This window comes from Haliotis cracherodii, unplaced genomic scaffold (genome assembly GCF_022045235.1).
Source record: "Haliotis cracherodii isolate W230 unplaced genomic scaffold, xgHalCrac1.p SCAF_17, whole genome shotgun sequence".
NCBI classification, from domain to species: domain Eukaryota; kingdom Metazoa; phylum Mollusca; class Gastropoda; order Lepetellida; family Haliotidae; genus Haliotis; species Haliotis cracherodii.
The window spans coordinates 24,890,132-24,917,609 of NW_027266272.1; the positions used below are offsets into that span (position 1 = coordinate 24,890,132).

General features: G+C 40.5%; 2 protein-coding genes across 2 annotated transcripts in view; one reads left to right on the top strand and one right to left on the bottom strand.

Moving 5' to 3' along the window:
- The window catches only part of LOC139464999 (uncharacterized), a 38,587-nt gene extending 13,507 nt beyond the window's left edge, over window positions 1-25,080 (bottom strand). The window contains exons 1-4 of the mRNA XM_071246659.1: window positions 24,805-25,080; window positions 22,644-23,095; window positions 20,218-20,301; window positions 14,581-19,674 (exon numbers count right to left, since the gene is read on the bottom strand). Coding sequence (XP_071102760.1) covers window positions 14,581-19,674; window positions 20,218-20,301; window positions 22,644-23,061 — 5,596 coding nt within the window. The 5' untranslated portion in view covers window positions 23,062-23,095; window positions 24,805-25,080. The remainder of the gene's footprint in view (window positions 1-14,580; window positions 19,675-20,217; window positions 20,302-22,643; window positions 23,096-24,804) is intronic.
- LOC139464994 (oxidoreductase NAD-binding domain-containing protein 1-like) lies at window positions 7,511-27,216 on the top strand. The gene is made up of 4 exons (XM_071246653.1): window positions 7,511-7,606; window positions 9,420-9,659; window positions 11,314-11,410; window positions 27,050-27,216. Exons 1-4 carry the CDS (start codon window positions 7,511-7,513, stop codon window positions 27,214-27,216), a joined length of 600 nt encoding a protein of 199 aa, XP_071102754.1.
- The last annotated feature ends 262 nt before the right edge of the window (window positions 27,217-27,478 follow it).

Here is a 27,478-nt window from a genome sequence, read left to right on the forward strand (position 1 = left end):
ACTGTAGTACTTTTCCCTTGATAATTCAGGGTGGAACTGGTCCCTGTACTGCATGCTTGTGGTTAGAGTAACTACGAAATCATTGCTTTACTGCTCTGCTATTACTATCGGACATCTAGTGGTCGCTGACACATACCGTAGCTACGATTCACGCCTTCATAAGCTTCTTCTTCAGTAGATGTTGAATTGGCACCGTCCTTCACAAGCTCCGTCACTGTACCTTACAGAATATCATTTGACCTTATACCCCCTTGTTCCCGAACCACTTACCTTCAAGTACACCCAGTATTTCAACTGAAAATGAATTTTGTCAAAAGGATTGCACCTGTCAAAACAAAGGGGTCGAGTTTACTGTTGGGGCAATGTGTCTAAAATTCTTAACCTCGACAGACAGCAAACTCACAAAACTCAACTCCCATTTATGCTGTTTATGCTGTTTGCTAAGGCGAATGGTCAAATACTAAAACATAGTTATGCATACAGTAAACTACGGTTATAACGAACTCAAGGGACCACTAATTTTAGTTCGTAATAACCGTAGTTCGTTATAAGCATACATAAAGCATATATGCAACAAATGGATACCAGTTCGTTATAAGGGTGTTCGTTATAAAGGTAGTTTTCTGTACTTACATTTGCATGAAAATCCTTTCCTACTGCAACAGGAATAATAGTAGATTATATGTGGATACAGAATACCCCCCACCACCTCCCATGAGGTGTCTATGACGTCATTGACCTATGACCTGGCCTTGACCTCTGAACTCATTTGATATCTGTGAGGTCACACTATTGTCCTAGGTCAACAGTGAGTTGAATAGGTATTGTCCTTAGGTCAACAGGGAGTTGAATAGGTATTGTAGTCAATCGCACCTCTGTCAATAAGGTATTGAGACCGAATTGAACAGCTATTGTAGGGGAGTTGACAGAATAACTCATTAATATGCAAATGTATGCATGACGTCACAGGTCAATTTGGTTAATAAAGGGTCAACTGACCAGATGCAACCATGCAATTAATTACTTGAGCATTCGTTAACCGTAGAACACGGGATAGTAATGAATGTCCCTATATGGAAATGTTACTACGACCACGGTTGGGTTGGGTCTTGACGTAGAATGGAATGTCATTGTGAGTACATTTTGGTGCGAGAACATTTGGTGAACATTTGAACCTTTTGCATTGAAGACATTTCTCTATGCACATTCTGTGGGGGGCCATGTGTGGTAGGATTTAAAAACCCAGGAACAGGTAAATGTTGAAAGATATCCCAGATATTCAATTACGTCAATAAAGGGTCAACTGATCGGATGCAATCATACAATTAATTACTTGACCAATCGTTAAACGTAGAACAACACGTGTCTAAAAACAAGATGGCAGACGTTGCCATGCACGCTCACGGGCGTCACGTGACCTCGGTCAGACTTAACTTTTTCTGATACGGACTATACTAGACTCCGTCCGACAAGTTAAACGCTTGACTGCACCCTATACCATGGCCAGCCACCCATCTGTAGATGATATAGTCCGTTCTACATAGCGTATACATTTGTAAACACATCCAACTAAGCCTTATCTTTCTTTTTTTCCCCGAGGAATTAGACACAGCATAATTTTGAAGTACAATGGGAAACGGCGTAGTGTACCAACTTATTATTTTAATAAATTGAACCTTGATACTTTTGTACTGTGTTTCTTTTCTACAGAGCTGAAGGTTGAGTCACGTGATTTATGAATGAGTGAGTGAGTGAGTGAGTGAGTGAGTTGAGTTTAACGCCGCTTTTAACAGTATTCCAGTTATATCACGGCGTGTCAGCTTAATGTGGGAGGAAAGCCCAGAGTGATGCAGGTCTCAGATGTTTACCACTTCGGTGAAACCCACGAGCACGGGTATGGTGCTGACAAACCTAGAAACATAATCGGGGCGAACCGGGATTCGAACCCACAATCATAGGTTTCAGGTGTGCCCAAGGGACGCAACTCTGCACAGCGAATCGCGGCGCCTTAGACGACTGGGCCACCCGTGCCCCCGATTTATGAATGAGATGCCATTCTCCATATAAGGAAAATCATACTATGAACACGGCGAAAGGTCCCTTTTGAGGCAAAGCAGGCGTAAAAAGTCATATCATCCAAAAATATCTCCCACGCGAGATATCCCTTGTGTGAGATCAAGCGATACCTCCTTGGAGATATCACCACACAATGATGTCATTTGATTGCAGCAATATCTCCTGAGGTGTCAAATTGGCTTTGACACCTCAAGATGATAAAAGGTACTTGTTGGCAGATGGGATCGAATCTCGACCCTATGGGTTTAATTCTATTTAGAAATTTGTAACTTCTAAGAAAGTATGACAAGTGCCTAAGCAACAATGGTTACATCATCACGAAATGAAAACCTCGTGATCCTTGAAATGTGAAAGGTATTTTTGTATTTTGTGTTTGGTTGTTTTTTAAATCATTAATTGTGAAAAAAAAATTTGTGAAGTTCATAAAAGATATTATTTCTTAAAAACGTAAGCTAAGTTCTTTTTTTATGATAGAAACATCAACTTGTATGAAGCAAACTGAAAAAATAAGTTTTTATTTGATAGAAAAAAAATTCAACAAGAAAATAAAACTTGCATGAAAAAAATTAATAACAAAGTAAATTTGTTTTGCGTGAGTGAAAAAACACATTCGTGCATCAAAAAATAAATAATGTGTAAATTGATATATGACAGAATTTTTTTTATTAACAAAGTATTTTTTTCTTTTGCATGATCGACAAATAAAACTTACATAAGAAGAAAAAATAACATGATTTGTTTTCTATTCACAAAATTAGTGGGGGGACAAATAAATTTGAATACAATTCAACCCATAGATATATGACATGGGAAAGGGAATGTTCCCGCGAACAGACGTTTGAATCCCACACCAGACAAGTGGAACATTTGAATCTTAGTCTTGCCGTGAGAAAACTCACGAATAAGTCCTCATCGTGGCTTCAGATTATTTAGTGAAAAAATATGTTGAAGTAAAATTTATATTTTTAGGCAAAGTCATTAATAAGTCATAGACCAGACAAGGCCACAAGAAAGTATTGTATTCATTGACCATCCTACAAGGATGACAGATTGCAAGACAGTAACACGCAGGATTCACTGCATCAAATAACCCCATTGGTGATGCAGGCTTTCCTCCATCCATAAACCTTGTCGCCGCATTATAATTGTAAAATTGTTGAAAACGGTGTTGAACCCTAACTCGCTTACTCTCTCATGCTTATGTCAAGAATATATATTTGTTGTGAAACATTAAACAGTATCAGTCACATTGAGTGAAGTGAGTGAATTATTATTATTCTAGTGACGCTTCGGACAAATCACTGTCAGTCTCATAGAAGACTAACTTTTATATATTCATTTTGTAGGTAGATAACTAGTCTTGGAAAAAAATTGTCAAGTCTGTACGGATCAGACAAATTACTCCCTCAAGTGGTTTATGGTCAAAAGAGATCACATAGTTTGGTCAATCAAAGCTCAATGTATATTCAAAAACAAAAGCCAAGTTTGGAGTCCCTGGTGTAAAAAGATTAAAATACTTTGAGGATTACTAAAAGTTATATGATTAAGATTAGCAAGTTACAACAACCTTTATTTGACAATCATAACAAAACTAATGTCTTTTTAAAACAAAAACATTTTATTTTTTAATTTGTATAAACAACTTTTTTCTTTACAGCAATCAAAAATGCAATGTGAAAACTAATCACAGTAATTTAAATACCTTGATCTAAAAAAGTTTTTGTTATCAAAAGTATTTTGATTGATATCATGTTTGGGTGATAAATTTTGAGATTTAAATTTGATTATAAAAACTAGTCTTTTATTATAAATGTACATATATGGATTACAACTTTTTCGATCGTTGAGTAGCCACGTTTTGATGTAGATTCTTACACCCATAGAAATTAACCGCGTGATTGTGTTTGTGTGTGCTTTTACACATCAAAGCGATAATGAAAATACTTTGTATTAATTTATATTCATAGAATACAAGAAATGACGCGGTTCTAAATAATTCTCATTCTAATTGAAATTGAAATTTAAAAAATGGAAAAAAAGTAAAATAAAGAAATTATTAAGTTTTTCAATTGAAAATATAAAACCCGGTCTCGTGAGAGAATGAATGAATGAATGAATCATTCATGAAGTTTATTTCAAACACTTCTCAGACTATTTCTTGATGACCAAAGTCCGCTTTTTATAGCGAACTTTGAAAACTAAACTTGTTCATTATGAAATAATGAACCTTGGCTTAATTTGCCAGCTAAAACTAACTTGTAACATAATATTCAATCTTGCATACAGACTTGACCTCAATTTTTTCTATGTAGATATACATATCTGCGAGCTTTGACTATTGTATTCAACAGGTCAAATCTGCATGTTTGCACCTGTAGACAAGTGATCTTTCCAGTTTCACATGATCCATGAAAAAACGGCCATAGGTAGAGGAAACGATAACACTTAACTATAAATGAGATGGTTCGATTTATTTACAGGGACTTGAAGGTACATACGGTTATAGGGAAACCATGTTTTCTATGGGATAAGAGAGACGTTAAACTAACTTACGGGAATGGAAGCTGCAGTTAAATATGATTTAAATCTGAGAATCAGGTATCAAAAAGATCCCTTTAAGACCTTTAAGGTAAATGAAGTGTGCATTGTCAAAACACAAAACACAAACCACAAACATGATCATAACACGTGTAGTAAGCCCTGGTTTGTATCTGAGTGCAGACAGATGCGCAATTCATATAATAAGGCAAGAAAACGTTACAATTTCTCCAGTTTTAACCAACAGAAACTCCTATCTACAACAGGCTAAGGCATACAAAAGATGTTTAAATAAATACAAGAACAAATTTAAACACAGCGTAAGTAAACTTCTAAGAAGTAAAGCTAAACACTCACGTAAAGACTTTTGGGAATTTTGAAATCCAAATCCCGAAGCCCTGAAACATTTAAAGCAAAATAAGGCACCTGGCATTGACCTCATAGAAAATGACTACTTAATTGACAGTATCGATTTCCTTGGATAGGTTTATGTAGATTTATTTAACATGATCTTTCCAACAGGAACTGTACCCGGTGTTTGGCTTACAGGAATTATTAAACCAATATATAAAAATAAAGGTGGCATATCAGATCCAGGCTCTTACCGTCCCATTACTATTCTTAGCTGCATTTTGAACAGTAGATTAACAAAATTCCTTGATAGAAACAAACTTATATCTTCTTCACAAGCAGGGTTTTGTAAAGGGCTGTCAACAATTGACAACATCTTTATACTTCATACTATTATTAATATCCCCAAACACACGAAGAAGAAGCTCTTTTGCGCTTTCATAGATTTCACCGAAGCCTTTGATAACATTTGGAGAGTTGGACTTTGGCATGAAATGTTGCATCATGGTATTTGAGGCAAATTTCTGACACTCGTTAAAAATATGTATGGAAATATAAAATTATGCGTGTTACATAATAATGACATATCCGAATACTTTCTAAGTATGTCGGGTGTACGTCAAGGAGAAAACCTTTCACCATTACTGTTTTCAATATACTTAAATGATTTAGAAGCACATCCCATATCACATGACTGTGATGGTGTTAAAGTAGAATATGTCGGTGATAATGGAATATTATGTGCACAATTATTTCTTCTTCTATAAGCACAAGATACTGTGTTATTCGGACAAAACCCACTTTCTTTACAATATACTCTACAACATGGAAACTGACTGTTAACATAGATAAAACAAAAATTGTAATTTTCGGTTCAGATGTAGCAAGAAAAACGAAATTATCATTTTATTTTGGAGATCAAGAACTCGAAATCGTTGGTATAAATGTCTAGGTATTCAATTTAACAAAAACAGAAGTTTTATCTATGCTTTTAAAAGTTTAACTGCTACAAAAGCAATGTTTTGTCTACTGAAAAGAGCCAGAAATATTAATTTGCCACTGGATTGCTTACTAAAGCCTTTCGATGTCATGATTGTACCAATTTTAATGTATGGGGCTGAAGTATGCAGTTATGAGCAAGTAGATATCAATGAAAAAGTTCACTTAAAATTCTTAAAACTTACTACAGGGTTACGGCAATCAACTCCGAGATTCTTCCTTTATGGCGAACTTGACAGAACTCCACTTAAAATACAGATCTGCAAACGAGTTATAAGCTTTTGGTATAAGCTTAATACTCCAACTGATAATATGAAACTCTCTCAGATAATGTATAATTATATTAAACTAGATAATGATATATACTCTCGAAAACACTCCTGGATTGGTTTTGTTAAAGACATTCTTTTTTCCTGTCGTCAGACACTATGTATTAACGGTACTAGAAAACACACTCAAAGATATGTTTTTCTTAATTTGACGCAATTTAGTCGCAACAAGCTCAAAAGGACATTACTATAAGTACTTTAAACAAATATCATATTTTTAAAAATACCTACTCGCCACAGTCTCTAATTTCTACCCTACATGAAAATCTAGAACCTCCAATTACAATCTCCCCATAGAGACTGGAAGATTGGATAACATTCCAAGGGAGAATAGATTATGTAAACTCTGTTGCTATTGCTGGCGAATTTCATTACTTGTTTCGCTGTGAAGGCACTTCACACTTAAAATCAACTTATATCAATAAAAAGTTTCTCAACTGGCCAAATACATGTATTTATAGAATGAAAAAAATTATTATGAACATGTAACCGTAAAGACCCATATCTTCTTAGTAAGTTTTTAACACTTTTAAATGCTCTGTTAATGAAATTGAACATTTAAAGAAATTATTATTTTACTCACTTATAAACCCCCTATCATGTTTGAAACGTAAAATGTGCGTTTATAATGTTATTTTAGTTAAGTTAACGAGAATAAAGAACAAAATGTCTATGTAATTTATATTGTTGGGTATCTTAGTTCTTGAGGAGCAAATCTGATATGTAACTCAGTGATCAAAGCCTAATGAAACCACAGTCGCGTCTTTGATTGTCATGACCGGTAACAGAACACTGTCATGTGCGAAATACTGAACATATACATTTTGAGATGGCACGAGGGATGTGGCTATTGACCCTGACTAGCTGTTTGATTGTTGCCTTAGGTGTTTGGTTTTTGACTTAGCTGTTTGATTGTTGCCTTAGGTGTTTGAATGTTGAATTAGCTGTTTGACTGTTGACTTCGGTGTTTGCCTGTTGACTTAGCTGTTTCCAAGTAGGGGGTTTCTCCTTGTGGTAGTCACCGGGTCGCTAACACTGTTTTGACCATGATATGGTGTTGTGTTCAGGGTGGATAGCCACATCCCAGGTGTAGATACAGTAGGGGGCTTCTCCATGTGGTCGTCACCGGGTCGCTAACGCTGTTTTGACCATGATATGGTGTTGTGTTCAGGGTGGATAGCCACATCCCTGGTGTAGATACAGTAGGCGGCTTCTCCATGTGGTCGTCACCGGGTCTGCTACAGAGGGACAGGATGCTGCAACTGGCAGTCAAACGCAGCCCTCATCCACCTGCACACTGGGTGCATACAAAGGTCAGATTGTGCAGTTGACTCGTTAAGTTGTGTGGAATGTTTGTTTCCTGGAATAATGCTGCACGCAGTAGTATTCCAGCTATATGACAACAATCTCTAAATAAATCTGGTCAAGAATTCTACTTACCTAAATCTAGAAATCTTTCAAGAATATTGCACTCAAATGGCGACTTGTGTGTGGTGGGGAGGGGGGCTTCTTGTACATTCAGGACTAATGCTGGTTCTATAGTGAGAGATACCATGCCACAGTTTAACATGGGTACCCCACTAAGACACAGTATATTGACTCCGACCCGACCTGTTTTAGCTCTGTATGGCCGACCGCCAGGCAAGGTAACAACAAGTACCATATTTTAACTTCTTTTGGTATGACGCGGCCGGGAATCAAACCCCCGACCTTCCGCTCTCCGGGTGGACGCTCTATCACTAGACCACGGAGACAGCCATCGTTACTAAGTATCGTTATTACCTCGTGGGGACCCGAGTTAGAAAAGGACCACAGCAACCTATGCTTGTCGTACCCCACCCAGACACAGTCTGATTACACCGAGCTGACCGGTCCCTGTTTTATCCCCTTAATGCAGAGTGCCTAGGGTAACCACAAGTACCATATTTTTACATCTTTTGGAAACGCTTGTCCGGGGATCGAACCACCGACCTTCGGATATCTGAGCAGCCTGTCGTCAAAACAGTTAGAGTACACTTGCCCAAACTTGTGCATTGGCATCAGATCCTGTTGGTTTTTATGTTCGGCCAAGAACAAAAGAATCTGTTTCAGGTAGCATGGCCCCAACAGATTATTTATGTAAGGGTATTTAATAATGTTTGACATGTACATTCATGTTTATTCTGATGTCAGTGGCAGCGTATGTCCTATTTGTTGGTCCAGCGTCAGCACAGATAATATACAGAACATTTAATCTGACATTTGGGTCGCAAGTGAAACAGTGGGTTGGTCAGGTTACCTGAAACAAGTATTTTCGTTTTGGGCCTTAATAGAACAACACGTTTACCATGCCGACTAGGCAAAAAGGATGTTTTTCTAGATTTGGAACTAGTGACATAATTTGTCGATATATGAATTAAAAAACTAATACATAGCAGTAGAAGTTAACCTGAAATCTTACTGGCCTGGACAGGAATAACACATAAGAACACCAAAAATCAGCCTCAAATTCTAACAGTCTTCAGAATAACTCTATCATTATCTCGGTGGGACTAACTGGGTAGTACAAAAGTCAGTTGCTGATTAATTTTGATCAAAATTATCAGAAATTTTATCATTGATGAACAGGCATTGGCGGCGGCCATGAACTTTTTATATTTTGACTTCTGTTCTGAAATTACTCAATGGTTTCATCTGAAATTTGTGTGGATGTGTGTTACTTCAAGGGGATTAAGTGTCTTCAAAACTGGAATTTCAATGGCTGCCAGATAGCCATTTTTCACTTGAGAACATAAGAAGATCTTCTTCGCAAAAACTTAAAGAGCATGGGACTTGAAACTTTGTGAGACGATCACCTTATGTTGTACTCAGTTCGGTTCAAGGCATCTTGATCGTAAATCAAATATGGCTGCCAATGGCCTTATTAAAAAGTGCAAAGCATTCTGAGTCATTGGTCATAAACATCTCCTCTTGATTGCACATTCTGATCAACATGATCCAATTTAATCATTAATGTACAGAGTCTGTCTTCAGCAATTACCAATCAGTATCAGTGTAATAAACTTCCATTGAACTAATTCTGTTTTCGGTCTGACATACCAAGATTTATTTATGCATCTACCGGTATGCTTGGCTCATGTTTACCAGTGCAAGGTGGGGGCTCAAGTGGACCTGCGTGTGGGTGGCGACTACTTCTATGACCCACAGCCAGGCGAGGAGCCTCCCACAAACCTGCTGCTGGTGGCGGGTGGGGTCGGGATCAACCCCCTCATGAGTATGCTGAGCCACGTTCATGATCTGCAGCAGACGGCGACAACACGCAGCATGTGCCCAAACAAGGTCATCCTCATGTTCAGTGCCAAAACCAAGGAGGAACTTTTGTTCAGGGTATGGTGACAGTTTGCATTTACATTCAGGTCTGGTTTTAAAGTTAGTACCGGTATTAAATGTTTTAAAATTGAAATTATTCTCACAGTTCAACTGAAAATAGAATGGGATTTAGTGTGCAATCTGTTTTTCCTCTATTAGACACCAGGGCCCACTTGCACAAAGCGATCTTAGCGCAAAGATGATCTTAACTCCCATACTTTAACACAGGCTTACAATAGTCTTAGCGCTAAGATCGTTTTGTGCACGTGGCCCCAGGGCATTTATTAATTTTGTGCAAGCCGTTGACCCGGCTTCTCTTTGAGGCCTGTTGTCTATTTTGTTTAAAGCTGGCACAGTGGCAACTCACTTCCTTGCCGAATCCAAACTTCTACAGTCATTCAAAGTGTACATTTGCAGAAAACTTTCAGTTGGATCTGTGGACTGCACTTCAGACTGCAGTCAAATAAATGTACAGATTGTTCCATCCTGTGTTCCAGGTGTAATTTCTACATAAGCAAACAGAACCTGGTGTGAAATGGGAATTAATTCAAGTTGTGTTTGATATGAAATGCCTTATCTTTGACGACTGAACATTTAGCCTATGATTTCTGTGTACACCACTTGATATTGACGATAGATAGACACATATCTTGTTTCATTATGCCTCAAAGTGAGATTGACCCATGAGAGCAGAACTACTGACACCACACGAGCCCGTATACTGTCATTAAAAATCTATGATGGTTGTTACTCACCAAATGTGAGACTGTATGCCAGTAACAGCCATCTTGGATTTTCACACATCCACTTCATATATTTCACATACAAATTCTGGTACATTGGTTATTCAACACTGTTTGTGTTTTTATATAATTAATTGTGATGTGCAAGGACAGACATTTTAAAAAAAAATCACATTCATGACTTTATTGATAAAGACTATAGTTAATCCTTTCCATAAGGTTTGCCTGCTAAGGTGTGAAGAGTAGTCTCCCTTTGATCCTAAACTTAAGCGTTGTTGGTGTGAAGTTTTTAGTTTGACATGATATGTGCAATAAAGACAGCAAATAGTGAAAGCATTTCGGCATAATAAATTTGTGGTGGTGTCTTTAGTTGCTGTACCTGGTGTCATATTAAGTGAGCAGAATAATATTGGGTGAGGCGCTAATAAAACAAAATGAAACAAATGACAGTCGGAGTTGCACAGTGAACACAAGACCAAGCCAGGAGAAGTGTCAGTATAGTGTGGGAGGAAAGCCTGAAGTGATGCAGGTCTCACTCTGCTGAAACCCACAAGCACGGGTATGGTGCTGACAAACCTAGAAACATAATTCGGGCGAACCGGGATTCGAACCCACATTCGTTGGTTTCTGGCGTGCCCAAGGGAAGCAACTCTGCGCAGTGAATCTAGGTGACTGGGCCACCCATGATTATTTAATGTGGAAGTTCCCCTGATAATGACTATTTAGACATGTTCGTGTATCACTTTAAGGAAAATGCTATTGCTGTGGTAGTATGTGAGAAGTAATACAAATTGACCATTCAGCATTGAGACAGCTAAGTATGTTTAGTGAAATATATTTTGAGATCTTTTAATGATCCAGGTGTAAGGAACTTTTCTTGATAGTTCAGATTTCTGATACCCAGTACTGACATTTGATTTGTTTTTAAGAAAAGAATTGACGAATTATGCAATATGAAGTCACACAACATGTCATCAATGTATTTCATCACAGAGGAGACAGCTGGGAAAGGAGACAACTTTGTTAGTAAGTTCGCTTTGTCTGTTAACATGGTTGACACGGTTAAGATAATATTAAAGACTGTTTATCTCTTGAGTAACTGGGCCAAACCTTCAGTAACTGGGTCATCCCTTGAGTAACTGGGTCATCCCCTGAGTAACTGGGCCATCCCTTGAGTAACTGGGCCATCCCATGAGTAACTGGGCCATCCCTTGAGTAACTGGGCCATCCCTTGAGTAACTGGGCCATCCCTTGAGTATCTGGGCCATCCCTTGAGTAACTGGGTCATCCCTTGGGTATCTGGGCCATCCCTTGAGTAACTGGAACATCCCTTGATTAACTCGGCCACCCCTTGAGTATCTGGACCATCCCTTGAGTAACTGGGCCATCCCTTGAGTATCTGGGCCATCCCTTGAGTAACTGGGCCATCCCTTGAGTAACTGGGCCATCCCTTGAGTATCTGGGCCATCCCTTCAGTAACTGGGCCATCCCTTGAGTAACTGTGCCATTCCTTTAACTGGGCCATCCCTTGAGTACCTGGACCATCCCTTGAGTAACTTGGCCATCCCTTTAACTGGGACACCCCTTGAGTTACTTGGCCATCCCTTGAGTTACTTGGCCATTCCTTTAACTGGGCCATCCCTTCAGTACCTGGACCATCCCTTGAGTAACTTGGCCATCCCTTTAACTGGGACACCCCTTGAGTTACTTGGCCATCCCTTGAGTTACTTGGCCATCCCTTGAGTTACTTGGCCACCCCTTGAGTTACTTGGCCACCCCTTGAGTTACTTGGCCATCCCTTGAGTTACTTGGTCACCCCTTGAGTTACTTGACCACCCCTTGAGTTACTTGGTCACCCCTTGAGTTACTTGGTCACCCCTTGAGTTACTTGGTCACCCCTTGAGTTACTTGGTCACCCCTTGAGTTACTTGACCACCCCTTGAGTTACTTGGTCACCCCTTGAGTTACTTGGTCACCCCTTGAGTTACTTGGTCACCCCTTGAGTTACTTGGTCACCCCTTGAGTTACTTGGCCATCCCTTGAGTTACTTGGTCACCCCTTGAGTTACTTGGCCACCCCTTGAGTTACTTGGCCATCCCTTGAGTTACTTGGTCACCCCTTGAGTTACTTGGTCACCCCTTGAGTTACTTGGTCACCCCTTGAGTTACTTGGCCACCCCTTGAGTTACTTGGCCATCCCTTGAGTTACTTGGCCACCCCTTGAGTTACTTGGCCATCCCTTGAGTTACTTGGTCCCCTTGAGTTACTTGGTCACCCCTTGAGTTACTTGGCCACCCCTTGAGTTACTTGGTCGCCCCTTGAGTTACTTGGCCATCCCTTGAGTTACTTGGCCACCCCTTGAGTTACTTGGTCACCCCTTGAGTTACTTGGTCACCCCTTGAGTTACTTGGCCACCCCTTGAGTTACTTGGCCACCATACGTCTGAAATTACCATAAGATCTGCATTGTTGCACTGCATTATGGACTGTCAGACGTCTGATGAAACCTCCCAGACAAATGCGGTCATTTCCAGACCCTCTTGGACGTTAAATACTATAACTCCCTGGTAGAAAAATAAGATAACTGATATTAATCGATGAACAGAAGAGGGCATATGGTAACCAGCGCTGACATGATTAGGACTCGGGAGGCCACAATGGATGCCTGTACGTTATCTGACGTGGAAGGAAAGATGGGTGGCACTTGGGAGTTGTGGCCCTTTGCAAGTCAAGCATCGAGCTCCTCATAGCGATAGCCTGTTCGCGGAGCTCTCCATACTATCTCCGCTACCAGTCAAAGCCCACACTGTTATCAGGGATGTTACCGGGAGTGTAACGAAGGTGTCGCTCACTGAGGAGGAACTTGGTCAAGCCTGATCCCAGCCACCAATTTCTCACTTCTTCAGTCCAAGATGGATAGTGCAATAAAGAGGAATGATGAAATGACACGAAAATCACCTTTACTATTCACAAATCTAGTAGACCGCCTCCGTGGGCTAGTGGTAGAGCGTCCGCCCAGAGAGTGGAAGGTCCGGGGTTCCATCCCATATGCGTCATATCATACTCTTTGTTACCCTGTCTGGCACTCGGCATAAAGGGGCTAAAACAAGGACTGGTCGGCTCGGAGTCAGTGTACTGTGTCTGAGTGGGGCATTCATGTTAAACTGCAGCATGGTATCTCAGTGAGCTATCACTATAAATCGGCATCAGTCCCGACTAGTAAGCACGCACGCACGCACGCACATCGCTATATAAGTGCAATATTCTGGGATGTGAATGTAAACCCAATTTCAGCACCTGCAAATCTAGTAAATATTGTGACACCATCAGTTCACCAATCGTCAGTGATTGCTGATGAATGTAACCAAATAAGGTAACAAGTTACGGCATTTCATTATTTTACGTAACTGTCGGCTCGTGAAGAATGCTGATTCAGCAGATACGTGTATGTTCTCCTCACTGAAGGAGGTCGGTGTCCAAGCTAGATCTGTCTATAAATGTGCTTGTAGGTTTAAGTTTATTCTGGATTTGAAAGAAAAACTAGCAAAACCATCAACCTTCAAGGACGATTGAATTTTATTACAAACTGAGCCAATATTTACAATCACAATATTTGTACAAACTTCTCTAGAGCAAAATTAGGACATTTCTACAATGCTAGCTGTGTGGCAATACATGAATGGTCAGTGTTAGCTCTTCGTATCAAAAAGATGGCAAGTTTGTAAAATTATCATTTCACCGTTATTCCTGTCTTTTAAAGACAAAAAGCTCCACCTCGCTCTCATTTTATATATTCAGATTAAATAATGGGGAAAATAATTTTCTCTCAGAGAAAATTTGAGAAAACTGACTTAACTGTTAATATGGTGCCTCAGCAATGTAGCTCACCTGCATATGTAGGCAACAGGTTCAAATGTTGACAGCCACTTAACAATTGTTAAGCAATACTGTTGAAATATATTCAGCATAAATACAAAATAAGCACAACGTATTGACTAAATTTTTAGTGTTTCCAAGTCTGCAAGAATGAATGTTCTAGTGTAGAACATAGTTGCAATACACAATCAATAAATTTCCTTCAGAACACATAACACACAGCTTAATCAGCATGATCAGTGAGGATGTTTAACTGTTCGAAGATACTTGGCTAGTGTAGGATGTCCTCCTATCTGAGCTACACATTCAATGTCCTCATTACTGTCTGTTAGAAGTGTGAGGTCAGCTTTGTGCTGCACAAGGAGGTCAACCACATCTTGATGTCCATGGAATACAGCTTTCATCACAGGTGTGTATCCTTCACTCCCTCTGCTGTTGATGTTAGATGGAGACAGGACATGTTGTACTATAGAAGTGTTCCCACCCTCACAGGCAAGATGAAGTAAACTATCACCATCTGTATCCACCAGTGTGAGGTCAGCTTGGTTGGACACAAGGAGGTCGAACACACTTTGATGTCCACTGACAGCTGCCTGCATCACAGGTGTGTATCCTTCACTCCCTCTGCTGTTGATGTTAGATGGAGACAGGACATGTTGTACTATAGCAGTGTTCCCACCACGACAGGCATGATGAAGTAAACTGTCACCAGATGTATCCACCAGTGTGAGGTCAGCTTGGTTGGACACAAGGAGGTCAAACACACTTTGATGTCCACTGACAGCTGCCTGCATCACTGCTGTCCATCCATATCTGCCTGTACTGTTGATGTTAGATGGAGACAGGACATGTTGTACTATAGCAGTGTTCCCACCACGACAGGCAAGATGAAGTAAACTGTCACCAGATATATCCACCAGTGTGAGGTCAGCTTGGTTGGACACTAGGAGGTCAAACACACTGTGATGTCCACTGACAGCTGCCTGCATCACTGCTGTCCATCCATCCATCCCTTTACTGTTGATGTTAGATGGAGACAGGACATGTTGTACTATAGCAGTGTTCCCACCACGACAGGCATGATGAAGTAAACTGTCACCAGATGTATCCACCAGTGTGAGGTCAGCTTGGTTGGACACTAGGAGGTCAAACACACTTTGATGTCCACTGACAGCTGCCTGCATCACTGCTGTCCATCCATACTCCCCTCTGCTGTTGATGTTAGATGGAGACAGGACATGTTGTACTATAGCAGTGTTCCCACCACTACAGGCAAGATGAAGTAAACTGTCACCAGATGTATCCACCAGTGTGAGGTCAGCTTGGTTGGACACTAGGAGGTCAAACACACTTTGATGTCCACTGACAGCTGCCTGCATCACTGCTGTACATCCATATCTGCCTGTACTGTTGATGTTAGATGGAGACAGGACATGTTGTACTATAGCAGTGTTCCCACCACCACAGGCAAGATGAAGTAAACTGTCACCAGATGTATCCACCAGTGTGAGGTCAGCTTGGTTGGACACTAGGAGGTCAAACACACTTTGATGTCCACTGACAGCTGCCTGCATCACTGCTGTCGATCCATATCTGCCTGTACTGTTGATGTTAGATGGAGACAGGACATGTTGTACTATAGCAGTGTTCCCACCACGACAGGCAAGATGAAGTAAACTGTCACCAGATATATCCACCAGTGTGAGGTCAGCTTGGTTGGACACTAGGAGGTCAAACACACTGTGATGTCCACTGACAGCTGCCTGCATCACTGCTGTCCATCCATCCATCCCTTTACTGTTGATGTTAGATGGAGACAGGACATGTTGTACTATAGCAGTGTTCCCACCACTACAGGCATGATGAAGTAAACTGTCACCAGATGTATCCACCAGTGTGAGGTCAGCTTGGTTGGACACTAGGAGGTCAAACACACTTTGATGTCCACTGACAGCTGCCTGCATCACTGCTGTCCATCCATACTCCCCTCTGCTGTTGATGTTAGATGGAGACAGGACATGTTGTACTATAGCAGTGTTTCCACCCTGACAGGCAAGATGAAGTAAACTGTCACCATCTGTATCCACCAGTGTGAGGTCAGCTTGGTTGGACACTAGGAGGTCAAACACACTTTGATGTCCACTGACAGCTGCCTGCATCACTGCTGTCGATCCATATCTGCCTGTACTGTTGATGTTAGATGGAGACAGGACATGTTGTACTATAGCAGTGTTCCCACCACGACAGGCAAGATGAAGTAAACTGTCACCAGATATATCCACCAGTGTGAGGTCAGCTTGGTTGGACACTAGGAGGTCAAACACACTGTGATGTCCACTGACAGCTGCCTGCATCACTGCTGTCCATCCATCCATCCCTTTACTGTTGATGTTAGATGGAGACAGGACATGTTGTACTATAGCAGTGTTCCCACCACGACAGGCATGATGAAGTAAACTGTCACCAGATGTATCCACCAGTGTGAGGTCAGCTTGGTTGGACACTAGGAGGTCAAACACACTTTGATGTCCACTGACAGCTGCCTGCATCACTGCTGTCCATCCATACTCCCCTCTGCTGTTGATGTTAGATGGAGACAGGACATGTTGTACTATAGCAGTGTTTCCACCCTGACAGGCAAGATGAAGTAAACTGTCACCAGATGTATCCACCAGTGTGAGGTCAGCTTGGTTGGACACTAGGAGGTCAAACACACTTTGATGTCCACTGACAGCTGCCTGCATCACTGCTGTCCATCCATACTCCCCTCTGCTGTTGATGTTAGATGGAGACAGGACATGTTGTACTATAGCAGTGTTTCCACCCTGACAGGCAAGATGAAGTAAACTGTCACCATCTGTATCCACCAGTGTGAGGTCAGCTTGGTTGGACACTAGGAGGTCAAACACACTTTGATGTCCACTGACAGCTGCCTGCATCACTGCTGTCGATCCATATCTGCCTGTACTGTTGATGTTAGATGGAGACAGGACATGTTGTACTATAGCAGTGTTCCCACCACGACAGGCAAGATGAAGTAAACTGTCACCAGATATATCCACCAGTGTGAGGTCAGCTTGGTTGGACACTAGGAGGTCAAACACACTGTGATGTCCACTGACAGCTGCCTGCATCACTGCTGTCCATCCATACTCCCCTCTGCTGTTGATGTTAGATGGAGACAGGACATGTTGTACTATAGCAGTGTTTCCACCCTGACAGGCAAGATGAAGTAAACTGTCACCATCTGTATCCACCAGTGTGAGGTCAGCTTGGTTGGACACTAGGAGGTCAAACACACTTTGATGTCCACTGACAGCTGCCTGCATCACTGCTGTCGATCCATATCTGCCTGTACTGTTGATGTTAGATGGAGACAGGACATGTTGTACTATAGCAGTGTTCCCACCACGACAGGCAAGATGAATAATTCCGCTGCCATGTTTATCTTTCACATTCAAATTTGATGTTGTCTGCAGTAACTTAAAACATCCCTCTGATCCTGTGTGTGCTGCAACCATGACAGGGGTCCTGCCATTCACATCAACAGAGTTTATAACATTATTCCCAGGTTTCCTGGTTAACAGGACTTTCAGGGTTTTTTCCATTCCTGATTTACAGACAAGATGGAAGATGTTCTGCATTCCCTTGTCTCTTGTATTAATATCAGCGCCTTCCTGCAGCAGATACACTAGTATGTCAGAGCTGCCACTTTCAGCAGCTACCAACAAAAGTCTGTTCATTGTCAACTGATGGTCATGTTTCTCACTCCTGCTGAACAGCCATTTCAATGCTGTCACGTTGTTGCTTCGTGCACATCCTTCCATTGCCTCACTGATTTCTCCTTGAGTGAACTCTTCTCCAGCTGTGTGTTCGATATCTGTAATTAGACGTGCATTATGTCCAAGAACTGCCCAGTACAGAAAACATTGTCCTTTCTCTTTCTTGTGAAACCAAAGATGTTTTGTCCGATCACAATGAAGTTTCTTGAGCAGCTTGAAAACTGTGGCGTCTTGTTTGAGAATTGGATGTGTCACTGATTTAGAAAAACGTCCTTGTTTAATAGACTGTGTAAACCTTGTGGTAAGTAGGTCATCATAATTCTCTGAGACATATATCAAATGGAGATGATCATCAACTTTGGTTTCTTCAACCTTGTCACCTTGTACCCTTTCAAAAAGAAAGTCATCACTGCAGTGCTTCAAAACAAAGTTTGGACCGATATTATACAAGGCACAGGCACAAGCATCATAGATTGAAGAATGAGCAAAGCCAACAGTGTCTCCTCTTGTGAAGAATGTACCTCTCAAACCTTTAGCTGCTTTGTACATGCCTGAACGTGTAGCTTTAGACATCATCTGTAAAACAGTTTTGACCAGGCTGTCCATTTCCTTATCTTCACCTTCACTGTCTAACTTGCTCAGGTCCAATTTGTCTTCACTCAGTAGCATCAGAACCAGAATGGCCGATCGGTCATTTCTCTCTTCAAGCAAATGCTTTAGCTCTAACCTGAGATAAAACAGTGGTTCCTTGAAAAATGATTTTGCATTTTTGTAGAAAGATGAAAATTCAAAACAAAGTTTACAAATAAGAGGGAATCCAAAGATATTTGAACAAATTTCCAGCTCACTGTAATCAGGTATATGTTGCATGGAGCAGTCACCGAGAGCTTTCCTATGTCGTTCAAATATTGTCTTTTTCTCTTTGTCAGAAAGCCAGTATTTATCTTGTGTGGTTAAATCCATTACAGTTTGACCTTTGAACAGTTTGAAACCCTCGTACTGCAGTTTTGCAAGTCCATCATGGAAGTTGTATGACTTTGATGTGAAGACAACACGAATATCTTTTGTTTGAAATTCTGGTTGACTCTGCACTTTCTTTCTGGATTTACCAACAGCATCACTATCTTTTGTTTGAAATTCTGGTTGACTCTGCACTTTCTTTCTGGATTTACCAACAGCATCACTATCTTTTGTTTGAAATTCTGGTTGACTCTGCACTTTCTTTCTGGATTTACCAACAGCATCACTGCTTTCATGCATTTCTGACTGCAGCTTTTCCGCACTCCGCTTTTGTTCTAAATGGAGGAGAAGGTTGTTTAGAAAGGTTTTCACCTGTGATGTATTCGAAGATAATCCAACAGTACCAAACATGTCATCTACTATGAGGAATACTCTGGGGTGGCTACTAAGACACTGGTCTAAGTCAAACTTCTCAATGTTGTCCACAAACACGACCTCGTAGCCTTTGTCTCTGTACTGTGAACCTAACACCAGAGCCATCGTTGTCTTGCCTTCTCCCGAAGCCCCGCAGATGGTCACATGTCCAAATGCCTTCAATTTTTGTTTCACGTCTTTGTAGGGTTCAGTTGGAAGAAAAATCTTCTTCGCTTCGTCTGTGCGCAGATCAAGGGTACCTGTGGAGGAATGAAAACTATTAACCATCCCAGCAAATACTTGGATGTTAAAATTAAACTACAAAATATTTGCTAACTAAATCTTCTTGCGTTAATTATTAGGGGGAACAATTTATCTGGATTATACATCACACAGATGTGTTCCTGACTTAGTGTACACAACTATATTCATATTTTATAACCCTCTTTATTCAGTCTTGTTGATAATGGCAATGTTTGCCATTTTGCCAGTTTCAACCCTCTTCAACAAATTCAACCAAATTTAAATCTTAACTTTTACTCTGATACAATACCTCTCTGTGTTAAGCTCTTACACCACCTCCATAGGAGGTCACATCATCAGAAAATAAGCACTGATCTGCCATTGTCAATACTTCAGGAGTTAGCATACACTACTCCATCACCAATCAGTACATGAGGGTGGCATTTGGGACAAGGGGGATAAGATTCCGATTGATGATCGGCACCATCTGCTCCCTGAGAATGGTAAGAGTCTTGCACAAGATCTAGTAGACAACTGACCCTTCAGCCATGAACACTCACCTCTCCCATGTGTTCCTTGTCCGGCCTGTCCAGTGATGATGTTCAAAGTGTTCGCCACCTGGGAGCCCCCTGAAGGACGGTCACCTGTCAACACCAATAATGAGGAATCATCGGTAACCAACATTTGAATTGATCAGATATTTTCTTTACACGTTGAATAACATCATTTAATATTATTGCAGTGCTCAAGAGTGGAGTGTACATCATTTTGAAGTTTAAGGTTCTTTAGATAATAATCTTATCCCAGCAATAACAATTGCTGAAGACCAAAACATGTAAATCATGAATCAAGTTAATAAGCTACACATGAAGTTCAGCAGATAAGTAATTCTTGAATCATCTTCAACAGGTAATAGCCAAGTTCATTATTACCCGAATGAGAGAAGGGGAGAGAGAGAGATGGGGGTAATTAAATTTGATCAAGAAATAATAAATGGTCTTTGAGTTCTTTGCTCCGGAAATAAACCCTGGCCTCATCTATCTGAACCTACACTCAATTTATTGTGATGGAAACCAAACTAAGAAATTTAAAAAACTCCTAAATAGTAAAAGGCACCTGTCAGTTCAAGGTTAGATATTGTGCAACATTTGATCAAGAACTATTGAACAGTCTTTCACAAACAGACAGACAGCAGCGCTTCCACTAACCCCTACCACTTCATGGCGGGGATGACAAGCACGGAATGTGATATTTGGAAGAATGGACAGACAGCACCGATTCCACTGCCTGGAAGGAATAACAAGTATGGAATAAGTAATTTTTGCATGATGATTGCAACAGAAACAAGAAAGAAGTTAACAAAGATCACATACACCCGTTATCCCCACTGGTCAACAACAAATAGTAAATAGTTTGTTAATTGATTAAATATACCTGTTTCTTTAAGTCAGAGGAACTGCCCTTTCCTTTGTAACCCCACGAGGATGCATTATGTTTGAAACGAACACAAATATATTTCAATCCAGTGTGGGATAACCAATGCTTAGCAAAACATACATTCTTGATGTTTCTTAACGTGTCCATGGAAACGGCAAAAATTAAAAAAATCAGAATCCTCAAACTACCAAAAGGCACAAGTACCCATTGTGGTAAATGTGTGTAGCAAGTTTGGTGCATGGTTAAAATGTTATTGGCCGTTCAAAAGCTCGGACGGACGGATGAAAGGAAGGACAAACAGACGGAACGCTATATACCCCCCGATTTACTTTGTAAACGGGGATATAAAAAGTCTAAGTGTAAGTCTCATCTTTCCTTGTAGACAAGAAACCGCCACTTTATCAACGTTTCTTGAAGGCCCCAGTAATCATAATATACCACCACACAATGTGCCTCTACAACCTCATACCAGATCGAAGCACCTTGACCATCAGTACACACCACCACGCAATATTCCTCCACAACCTCATACCAGATTGAAACACCTTGACATCCATTACACACCACCATGTAATGTGCCTCCACAACCTCATACCAGATTGAAGCACCTTGACAATCATTGCACACCTCCACGCCTCATACCAGATTAAAGCACCTTGACAATCATCACACACCACCACACAAGAGTCATCAGAGAGATGTCATATCGCCCCGGCAGCTGTCTGTAAAGTAACCACTAGTAAATGTGGAATTCTGTATGTAATGAGTCAACAGTTGAATGTTCTTTAAGAAGCATACATTGTTTACCAACTAAATGGTTTTCGAATTCTGGCCTGGAATTCAACCCGTTCCCCAATGGAGCCTAGGTCCAACTTCTTTCCATAAAAATTGTAAAAAATAAAAATTCGTAAAAAACAAATATCAAAAAGCACCACTTCAGTATGTGCCTGATAGCTCTGTCAAGTTTCGATCAAATACACTGAATGGTTTTCGAATTCTGCCCCGGAAACGAACCCCATTCCCAATTGATTCTATGTCCAACTTCGTTCCATAAAAATGTAAAAAAATAAAAATTAGAAAAATCCCAAAATATCAAAAGGCACCACTTCAGTATTTCCCTGACAGATTTGCCAAGTTTCGATCAAATACACTGAATAGTTTTCGAATTCTGCCCCGGAAAAGGAAATGATTACAGACGGACAGACAGACTGGCTGATTGCTATATCCCCCCGCATTATATGCCGGGGATAAAAATGTGCCTCTAGAACCTCATACCAGATTGGAGCACCTTGACAACCATTGCACACCTCCACACAATGTGCCTCCACAACCAGATTGAAGCACCTTGACTCCAGCTTACATAATGAGAAACTAATCTATGTGTGCATGCGTGCACGTCCGAGCTACATAACACTACTTTATTTTTCCTATATTTTTAAGAGATGGACATAATTCACTTGATGAATCAAATTGTAAATAGTGTTCCTGGGTAAATTATTTTAAAAATTACAAACAGGGTGACATTTAGGGGGGCAACAGTGACACCCACCTGTTCTTAATCTTTTGACTGGTGGCTGGCTCAATAGCTCAAGGTCCTCCTCGGTCTCAGCTGAACCTGCCAATACCAGGTGACCTTGGGGTTCCTCGTCTGAACTGACCACGCTGTTTCCAGAGTCATCCTCTGTTGTGAAGATTTCCCCAGCTGAACTTGCCATGTCAACATCAGAAATAGCCAAATGTCCTTGAGGCTCAGAAGTGTCCATGTGACCTTTAGACTGCTCACCAGAGGTTGCCATGTGACCTTCAGACTGCTCACCGGAAGTGACCATGTGCCCTTCAGACTGCTCACCGGAAGTTGCCATGTGACCTTCACACTGCTCACCAGAAGTTGCCATGCGACCTTCAGACTGCTCACCGGAAGTTGCCATTACCAGATGGTGTCCACTGTCCTCATTTGTACTGGCCATCACAAGTTCAGCTTATCACATCGCCATGCACTATCTGTGAAAATGGAGGGGAATCTAATCAAGCTGTGACAATAAGTGAAGACAGTCCGACAGCATTGTGTCATGGGTACTGTAGCTCTCCAGATGTATATCGAGATTGCAGGTCATCATTTCAGTATCCCATTTGGGTTTTCATGGTTAAAACTTTACTTACAACACACTTTTTAAATGTCCTCTGTTTTGAGCAGAGGTTTTTTTTATTATGAAAAGGGTTTTGTTGTTTATATTTACAAAAACATTGGTATTTTTCATTCTCACAATGCATCCTCTTATCTCATTTATGAACACTGTCCATGATATAACAATAGTACCACACGTACAGAACTATTTTCTTTGATGTAACATTTGAGGAGGTGCCAAACTTAGACATTCAAAGGTCGAGAAAAATTTGTGATAACTTCTTTGAAATGACCTAATTTGTTTAATATGCTGACAAAAGAATAATGACTGCTATGTCATATTCCAAAGTCCTATTTCTCTGGTGTCTACAGACACCCAGAAATATTCACAGTAACTGTCCAAAAAATTAAAGACTATCTGTAAAAAAATACATCCAACGTCAAACCAAGAATCTTTTTTTTAAATATAACGTAACCTAATATAATTGGTTGATTTACATTAGTTTTTTTTCTATTTTTATGGTATTATTATTGCATGTCTACCAAAGTAGATTCCAGATGAAGCCTTATCATATAGTAATTATTGTGTATGCAAGGATTCAGCTTTCTGTCTTGGGATTGCCGAGTGTCAAAATTCATTCATGGTTGTGAAACATACTTGCCAAAGTTCAGCTTCCTCAGTTTTGAATGAGATGAATTTTACAGAGCCAAAAATATATTTGAAAGGACACGGTCATAACTTAAGACCGTCTCCTTGGTCTAAAGGTAGAGCGTCAGTGGTTCGATCCCTGGTCGTGTCATACCAAAAGACATTAAAAGAAGGTACTTGTCACTCAGCCCGACACAGTAAGGGGCTAAAACAAGGACTGGAAAGCTTGGGTCAGTATATTCTTTCTGAGTGGTGGTCATGTTAAACTGTGGTATATTATCTCAGAGGGCTAGCACTATAAAATCAGCATTAAATCGGACTAGTACAACCACTCGCACATGCACATGCATGCACGCACGCACATGCACATACAAAATTTGGGACTTGATGTTGAACATCATTTCACCTCACCTCACCTCAAAACATGAAGGTTAATCAAGGTCAAAATGTAAAATAGCAGAAAAACAGAACTGATGAGTTTCTTCGCAGTCACATCAAAAATTGAATTTCACGTCTTGAACATTTAGGGACGTCATCAAGCTTCAGCTCAATCAGTGTCACACCAGAGAAGATATTCAGGAAGCGTAACAGACAAGGACAAACAGACTGACCTCAAAATGGCGGCCGTGCTCAAAGTTCGATGAACATTTTTGTGAGCACTTTATAGGACTGAGACACAATAGCTTGTATGATTCATGCAAAGTTTCAGATTCATAGGTTTGGCAGTGTAACGACAGATGGACCAACGGCGGCACAACGCTCACAAAATGAACTCAACATCCCGAGACACTGTCTGAAATCTGCTTGAACAATTCTGTATGCACATGCTTCACTCCGGACGTTTTGTCTGCATGCCTATCTGTCTGTTACACAGACTCCGAATACAGTGTACATATTACCAGCTGATAATATAATTCTATAATAAAATATACTCACGGAACACGACGTCGCGGAATACTTTGCAAGTCTTCAGCATGTTGAGAAGTGGGAGACTGGTACTTGAAACAGCATCATGGTTGGTCTACCTGTACTTCCGTTGCAGTGCGCGGTAGAGCGAATCCTACTTTCACTTTCACTTTCAGCATCTTGCTCGATATACAGCAACAAGAAGTTCCCGTCCCGTCCTAAATATGATCCCATCATATCAATTGCCCTTCTCTTACTGCCATTTAAAGTTATTTCGTGAGTTCATTTTTTCTAAACTGGCTTTTTGCTCGCTGTTCTTAAATAAAACTGAAAAACGGGAATACCCAAACTATTAATAGCTTCGTCCAGCAGTGTATAGTAATAGTTAATTCTATTGGTTGTTATTACAGATACAGCCTGGTTCCCTTGGTATGCTACGCTGGCGCTACACTATGCCAATATAGTGTAATATAAGAAACGGGGCCCAGCTTACACTATGTAGCGCCAGCGCGGCATACCCAGGGAACCAGGCTGTTTCTACTTACTGAATGAAGAGATGGAACCCAGCTTCTGGCCAACACTCCACATTGACTGGTTCCCGTTCGTTCCTGCACGGACCAAAATTATATAGGCACGTAGTTACTGAGAAGACAAATATCAAGAAACCAAATTAACACGATCAGTAAACGAAAATTGCCAAAACGCTTCGCCCCATTTTCCACAAACCTGTTTCCATGTTTTAATCTGTGCCGCATAATCAGCTCATGAAGCAGGACTCGTTTGCGAAATTCATGCTTATTCATTGTCCAAACGACCTTTGAGGCGGATTCGATATTCGATTTATTGATACTAGTATCTAAAGTCATTAAGTGATATCAATATGTAGGGAGGAAATAGTAAAATGGCGCCCATATATCTAACAATCATTGTTGCCCAGGGAGTTTGTGGAAACAAGGTTTGTGTCTGATTTGTTGTCTCGCGGAAATAAATATTTTGCTAATAACTGTTGAATTCTAAAACTTGTTGCAGTGTATCCATATATTTGTATTTTGTTATAAAGTATTGTACATACACAATTATATGCACCGTCGTAGGTACACGTAGATAAAGTTAGTTCTACACAATGTAACATGGAAAATGTCGTTCGTTTACATGCACTTTCTATACCATAAGCACGGCCTTCAGAGAAACGTTCTATTTGTCGATACATAATATTGATCTACACCAGTCCACTTTTGGTAGGGATATTTGTATATTTCCATTATACATGTACACAAAACTCATTCTCATAATAATCATTGTTGCCTAAGGATTTTGTGTGAACAAAACACATTTTGTGCGTGAATTTGTGTCTGGCGGAAATTATCTAGATTTTTTTATTTATTTTTATTGTACATGAGATATAGACAATCATATGATTCGATTCCCAACATGGGCAGAAAATGTGAAGCCCATTTCTGGTGTCCCCCGTCGTGATATTGCTAGAATATTGCTAAAAGCGACGTAAAATCATACACACTCACTGATTACCCATTGGTCCTGTTGTCAGTGACGTACAAGTCACATCTTCAAAGCCTTAAACATTTGTTAGAACTACTTTAACAGCAAGTGGGAAACCTTACTGACAGTTGCTGCAGATTTGAGCTGAGCAGGTCTACAGATACATCCATGCTAAAAGACCAATATTCCAGATGCCAAAACAACTATAATAGTTAATGTTGTGATTCATTCTAAAACTTAATAAATACATTTTGAACAAAGCCAGTAAGTGTACATCATATATCTGATATTTCTTATCTTCCAGCAGTAGGCTAGTGTTATCCTATTATTACAAGCAGATTCTATTTTTGACGTAACATAATGGGGACGGTCTGGGTAGCCAAATGTTTAAAGCGTTCACTCGTCACGCCGAAGACCCTGGTTCGATTTCCTACATGGGTACAATGTGTGAAGCCCATTTCTGGTGTCCACCGAAATAATACAATGACAATATACTGCTGGAATGTTGCTAAAAGGGGCATAAAATCAAACTCACTGTGTAAGAATATGTTGTTTGTGGGTTTCAATCCCAGAATCCCCCTGATTATTACCCATGATTCAACAGCATTGTCACGGGTTTAACCTTAGTGGAAACATCTATGACAGTGTCAGTTGCTGCCAAGCCGTCCTTCTCAATAAAAGGGGCGGAGGGGTGGGGTGGGTGGGGACGTCTTCAAAAGTTTAATATAAAGGGATGTCAGAGAAAATTATGTATGTTTTATCTTTATTCTCACAGACAGTCGAATCAAAGAGGAGCACATACAAGAATTGACGGACAGGTTGAAACCAGGGAAGGTGGAGTGCTACCTGTGTGGTCCATCCCCCATGATAGCAAGTATAGAAACAATGCTTAAGGCTTGTGGCATCACTGAACCCAGCATTCACTACGAGAGATGGTGGTAGATGCTCTGGGATTGTATATTGCAGAAATATCGTGGCATTATGGAATTCCTATGGTATGTTTTATTAAGTTTTAAGCACATATCAGTTGTGCCCTTGACAAATGTAGTGATAATTCCAATGACGTGTTGCTGTATTTGTCAAAGGAATTTCCATGAAGCCCTCAAAAACCTGAATAAAATCTGTGATCACTGAGCAGTCTCAATTTGTATTGATTTACAATTTCAGGTTTTCAGGTAACTGTAGTACTTTTCCCTTGATAATT